The sequence below is a fragment of the Aristolochia californica genome, unplaced genomic scaffold (assembly GCF_029961685.1).
Source record: "Aristolochia californica isolate CCGP_79_NKW_82.1479 unplaced genomic scaffold, dmAriCali1.0.hap1 SCAF_7, whole genome shotgun sequence".
Lineage (NCBI taxonomy): Eukaryota > Viridiplantae > Streptophyta > Magnoliopsida > Piperales > Aristolochiaceae > Aristolochia > Aristolochia californica.
In genome coordinates, this window is record NW_027182268.1 from 41,068,536 (window position 1) to 41,075,076 (window position 6,541).

General features: G+C 40.4%; 1 protein-coding gene across 1 annotated transcript; it reads right to left on the reverse strand.

Moving 5' to 3' along the window:
* Positions 1-1,160: 1,160 nt before the first annotated feature.
* Positions 1,161-6,541, reverse strand: LOC137937607 (uncharacterized protein At4g26450-like). The gene is made up of 4 exons (XM_068782708.1): positions 3,622-6,541; positions 3,275-3,464; positions 2,957-3,014; positions 1,161-1,807 (listed from the first exon to the last, which is right to left on the reverse strand). The coding sequence occupies exons 1-4, from the start codon at positions 5,616-5,618 to the stop codon at positions 1,755-1,757; spliced, it is 2,298 nt and encodes a 765-aa protein (XP_068638809.1). The 5' UTR covers positions 5,619-6,541; the 3' UTR covers positions 1,161-1,754.

Here is a 6,541-nt window from a genome sequence, read left to right on the forward strand (position 1 = left end):
TCAAAAATAGGTTAAACATTCTAAACTCGCCTTGAAAATAGTCAAGAAGTAAGACCATCAAGAGTTTATTTTGTTTTGAATCACCATCTACCATGAATAAGGTAAAAACTCAAATCCGTTTAAGCTAGTTAGGTGTTGACAACTTCGTGGAAACAATATTTCCAGTGACATAATAATCTCAGAGTAGATATAGTTGAAGAATAGGACGAAATAAAGAGGAACAGTAATGTTATAAAGATATATAAATTTAGTATCATCAGCAAACGAAACGAAATAGTGGGAAGTGGATTCTTACTCAGGGCACGCGTCAAGCAACAGCTCGACTGAATCATCCAATGGGTGACAAAGCGTTTTTTCTTCCTCTTCGACCTCTTTCAGCCACAAGATTGCATGAACCCGCTGTCGCATAATGCGATAAGTCTCAATCTCGGGATTTCCTTATGAAAACGATACATTTCAGCCCTCTCCGTATCTTTCCAGTACGATCCCTTAGCACCAGGGACTTCATCAATACGTTTATTTCCTTCGTCCGATCCTTCCATCCGTCGTCGATAAACAATTGGCTTTTTGAGTTTCCCTACTCCAACTCTTCTGCGAAGTCCCTATCCGTCTCCGCCGTCGTAGCGGTCGACAGAAGAACACCTTCCCGCCAGACCTGCCGTCCCACAGCTTGTCCATCAAAATGGTCTTTCGTAAGTCCCGTCGACCACGACGAAACGTCGTCGGACACGTCATTCTCCGAACTACCGACGATGATCCAACACTATCCCATCCCTTCTCACATCAACACTCGAGTTTGACGATTTTGCCTTTCCATTTCCATTCCGTAAACCCCTTTACCGCTATAATTTCATGGACTCTATAAAATTAGATATTACAAAAAAACACGTATTTTTTAATTTTGAAGATGAAGTGACTAAATAACTTGTTAAGAAATAAAAAAGTTTATACAGTATAAATATCAAATTTAAAAGTCTAATAAGTAAACGTATAAATCTGTCGTCAAAACATGAAAATGTTCGACGAATTTCTATAACACAAGCATAGAAATGCTGTAATCTTTGAATCACGAGTGACGGAATGAGGGACCTGTGCATAAAATATTGAAAGCACGAATTCATCACAAGCCGTAAGCCAATGACTTAATTTGGGCAATTGGGTCGTCAAGTGCGCAAAACTTGTAATTTGCAACTTGAATATACATCATTACCATTAAAGAACCATCGTGACAGCAGAAAATACTGTCAACATTGCCCTAGTTCTGATCTCATTCAAGCCTCTTATCTTGCGGAGTTTGCTTCAGTAATCAGTGACCAAGAACAAACGAAGCACCGCATCCTATCCCGTAACAAGGGCAATGTCCTCATTCTGTCATACAGGCAAAACTGCAGGACGTTTTTGTGGATGATGAGCAAGTTGCCCCAAGCTCTCAACTTGTTGAGTCGTCAGAACAAGCAATCATCCACCAGTTAATGGCATTGTCCTCTTGTTCCGTGTCTTTCTACTGCTGCAATAGTTCATACATGTAACTTCTGGCAAGACCGGAACAAGCCATCCGGTCGGCTATTTAGCGACGAGAGTGAATTATAGCCAAAGATTAAGAGGATTATGGACGGTAGGAAAATCATCCATCACATGTAAAAACAAGTATTATGCTCATACATGAAGCTGAAATAGGTAAAATATCTATAATGAGAACACGTTGTGACAATGTACATACGGCCATCATGCCAGAAAGTTATCTTGCCTGCTACTTAGAAAGATTTTCCATAGTCCTGATTAGATTGGTCCCAGACACCCAGAAAACCTATAAGATACCATTTCCAGCTGTTAGCGACATAGTAACAAAACTTTTGAGAAAAGTAATAATTATGTAAATCTTTTGCACCAAAAAAGGAAGATGGAACATACGGTTTTCAATAATTGCCGTCATATTTGAGTGCAAACAATTTGAAGAGAACTCAGATGACCATACAGAAATATCAGGCAAGAATTCTAGATAATACCCTATAGCTCATTGTTTAAGAGCATCCTTGCCCAAGAACAGCTACACAAAAGCCGGTGCACATGAAATTTTAAAACATGGTTTGCTTTCATCATAATTCCCCATGTTCCATTTGAAAATGGATCAGCAGTAACATGACACTTTGTTCACAGACACTAGATCATGAAAACCTACGATATTTGAGTTGCCCTTGACTCTTAGTTACAAAAAATGTCATTCCAAAATTCTTTGGACTCTCATGGTAAGCAGCACATGAATGAAGGATCGACTAGCTATCTAAGACCATTCTTGTCAAGAACAGCTACCATGCTGGTGCGCGTGTAATTTAAAAAATGATCGGCTTTGACATTACTTCCTTCGTTCCATTTGAAAAATGATCAATCCTACAAGACACTTTGTTCACAAACATGAGATGATGAAACCTACAAGATTTAGAGTTGCCCTCAACTCTCATATAAAGAAATATGCTGTTTGCTCCAGAAATCCATGTACTCTCAAGAAAAGTAGCACACATATGGAGGAGTCCCTAGCTGACGCTCACTTTCTGTCCTCCACTTCAGTCATTACAACATGGATAAATTTCTGAACGAGATATATTCTTTAAACCCAAAATATGTATTGTAAAGATCTTGCAGATCAGACGTAGTTCATGTACCCAGTTTTTATCTTCTTCAGTATGTTCTACACCTTTTTGTAATTTCTGGACCACAAAATGAGACACTAGTAGATATGCAGGTAAAATCCCAAGGTCTCCACCTATAGAGCAACAGAGATGAACCTAAACATAAAAAAGAATTCAAGAAATGACACCAAAAGAACCAAAAAAGGGGGTGGTAAAAAATGAAGAGTTTGGAAAAACCCAACATCTACAAAGAAAAACATTCAGTATAAAGTACCACGTTGGTGTAGAACAAACAACAAAACTAGCAGTAAACTAAATATGTGGCTTACTTATTGGTATTTCGCCAAGAGAGAGATAAATTGGATCATCCACACCCCCAGGAATCACCTGAAAAATATGAACCCAAGAAATGTTTGATCACACACTGAGTAGCAGATATTGTAAAAGAACAAAAGAACCACTTCAGAGACTAACACTTTTAAGTCATACAAAACACTAACAAAGAAAGACTCCCCAAATAACTCCATGCTAAAATTAAAGCAAGCAAGAACATAACTGAATACATGCACCAAAAAACTATTGTGAAACCAACAGATTGATCGCAGTAGTCATCCAAAACAGTATCTGGGTCAGTCTGGAGGTAATACCTCTTGATTATGAAGAGTCATATCAGTCTGTAAGTCATTAATATTAGCCGAAACTGATGAACAACCTGATATATCATTTCCAAGTAATTCTGATATTGCATAGCCATAGCTGTCTGGCATATTGGAGAGATCAACAGGGTTTTCTGTGTGGCTAAGAAAATTTTCCAAGTTTGAATATATTGTCTCAGACCTGTTATCACAAAGTAGAATTCAAATAAACATAAATCATCAAAAGAATTTGAAAGAAAAAAAGAAAAAAATGTGAATTCAATTTAAAGTCAAAACTCAATGGCAAATGAGCTAATAAAATATACAAAAAAAGCACTAGGATGTCAATGTGAACTCACTTCCGTGCTGCAGTATCAAAAACCTTCTCAGGTTCATCATCATCCGGCACATCAACTATCACAACCTCTTTAGAGTCACTAGAACGTCCTTCATAGCCAGTAGCATTATTGAATCTATGACTTATTGACAAGCCAACGTCTACTGATACTTCCTTCTGAAGTCTTAGGGTAGATTGAACATCAGAAATACTACGTCCTATGACAGCATCATTAGGATGCACATCACTAGGACCATCAATCATCTCAGAAGATTCTGTAAGGTTAAGATCACATATTTTAAATGAATTGGGTAAATGCTGCTTCTCTTCCTTAGATTCCATATTGGGCTGACAACTGCCTTCTGGAAATAAAGCAACTTCAACCAGAGGTTTTTTATCAACTGTATTAGTCATTCCATCACCTTGCAGGTCCCTGACTTGTGACTCTGATGGCTTTGCTCTCACATTGTGCAGATGGAAATACTCGTCAGACTCGGAATCCCACTCCCTGGGTCTTTTGGCCCCCCCCTCATGGGTGACTAAAGATTGACCAAAACTTCCTTGATCACTTGTAATCACAATTGATCTACTTCTTCCAAATACTGGGGCACCCTGGCCCAATTCTTGTTGGTGTATAAAAGAAGACCGATCAGAGAATGACTGCGACCTTGCCCGTTTTTCTCTTTCTAGAACAAATATGGTTTCAAGATCTGCTGGCTCATCTGCAGGCTGGATAGATGAAATGGATAAGTTGGATGTGAGGCTTTTTGAATCATTAGGTGTTTGGTTCATGAGTGAATCACTTGAAGAGCCTTCAACAAAAGTTTCTTCTGCTAGCGCTTGTGACTCCCTTGCAGGAGTAGGTGACTCCCTTGCAGGAGTGGTGTCAGGTATATTGTTCTTCTCTCCCCTAGTCAAATTCTCATCTGGCTTCAAGACTCTAGGAGTCAATGAGGAGCGGGCCTTAGTGGGAACTTTTCCAAAGCTACACAAGCTTAACAAATCTCTACCACCTCTTCTAACTAGATCAGCCTCAGTTGAGTCTGTCCCCTTACCAAGTTCTGCTGAACTATCCTGCTTTGCCAATTCCATGGAAACATTCTCTTTCACCAAATCAATTTCAGGTTCATTTTTCTCATTCATTTTGTCCTCACAATCGCTGTCCTCCACTTCTCCAGCCTCCAAATTTAAGCCTCTTGCATCTTCAAGTCCCTTTTTGGAATCCGTATCCATCAGAAAGGGCATTTCTTTAGCCCTACTAGAGGAGTTTTCTTTGGAATCCGTGTCAGGAGGGGATTCATAAGTGTCCAACTCAGATTCTGAATCACCTGGAGTTTCATTTTTCGAAGGAAACTCTTCTGCAGCAATTCTTGAGGCACTACTACCAGCATTTAAATTGCCTCTTCTTTCTGCTTGGTACCCACCAACATAACTGCTATCACTCTCTTGAGCATCAGAAAAACCTCTTGATTTGTCCGGCCAGGACTCATTCTTTCCATTCTCTCTACTCCAGTCCGAACCATAACTTTTAAAAGACCCTGATCTTCTCCTTCCTCTCCCATGGCCTCTGACCCCTGTTGAGCTGAACTCGTCAATAAACCTTTTTCTGCTAGGACCCATGTCTGGAACAGCATTTCCAAGCCGAGAAAGAACTGAAGCCCTACCATCCGATTGGGGAAGACTTTCACGGTCCTGCCCTCTGTAATCCTGGAAATGACCATTCTGCAATTTATTCGGAAGCGAGTTGGGAGACAACAGTCCTTGTGAAACCAAGTACTCGGCAGCAAGGCGACCAGCTTCCATGAATATATCCCCCTTGCGAGGTGGCTGGGGTGTTGGGGGTGGGGGGTAAGCCTTTGGTGTTCCCCGTCCGTAACCCCTGTTGAAGCTTCTGTAATCCGAAGTATACATTCCGTGCCCACGCATTGAGCCTTCAGGAGAGATACGGCTGGAAGATAAGCCGATCGCCACGGAATTTGACCGAACTGAATCACCAGGACTGCGATGCCTGGAGTGCATTTTTTGCCCAAAATAGTACTATTTGTACTGGCTACAATTGTATCGAAATACCTATGATCTCAGTGACTATAGAACGACGAAATAAAACTCTCCCGTTTTGTTTCTGTTTCCTTTTTTGTGGTTAGAACGAATATACCTCCCCGAAACCCCAGCACACAATCTTCCAGTGACTGCAACTCACAGAACCAATGTGTTCAAGAAATAAAAACTCTTAAATTTGCCAAAAGGCCTTGGGATTTTCAACTGTACTACCACCTCCTCGTTCCACTTCATATAAACCCTTGTTTCCGCGAAGGAAATGTTCGTATTCAAGTAAAGAAATGTCTCTTTATTTGTCTATCAAACGATACAAGCCTAGGAACAAACAGAGCAACCATCGAGGGATCCTCTTGTCCTTCCTCGTCAATGAAAAACAAATATTCCCAACTTGCGAAGAAACTTGATAAATTTCCAGGTTAGTACAGGTTCAAGAAGCATTTGGAGGTATAATATGAAAGACCCGGAGGGAATCCATCACCCATATTTTCTATGGTCTTTAATTCCAGATCGCCAAAAAATCATACCTTCTCAAAACTGCAGAGAAAAAGGGCGCCAGTTAAGGGGTTTATAGCTTAAGCACAGTTCCAATTTCTTCAACAGAATTGATGAATTTTGCGTCCTTAAGAAGACGAATCCGATTCGCGAAACAGATATCGATTCCCCTTCCGTCTTAGGGATTTTGTGCATCGTACAGTGACTTGGATTTTTCAACTCCCTCTCGTATCTACTTTTTTCTACTTTTTCTCGATTTTCCTAGGCTCAACACTCTCGGACACCGAAAGGTGCAACTTCCGCTTATTTTCTTCGCTCGCTCGAGAGTTGAGGTAAATCTTTCACTCTGCACCTAATCGCGATTCGCAATCATCTGATCCGAGGTCCCGCCC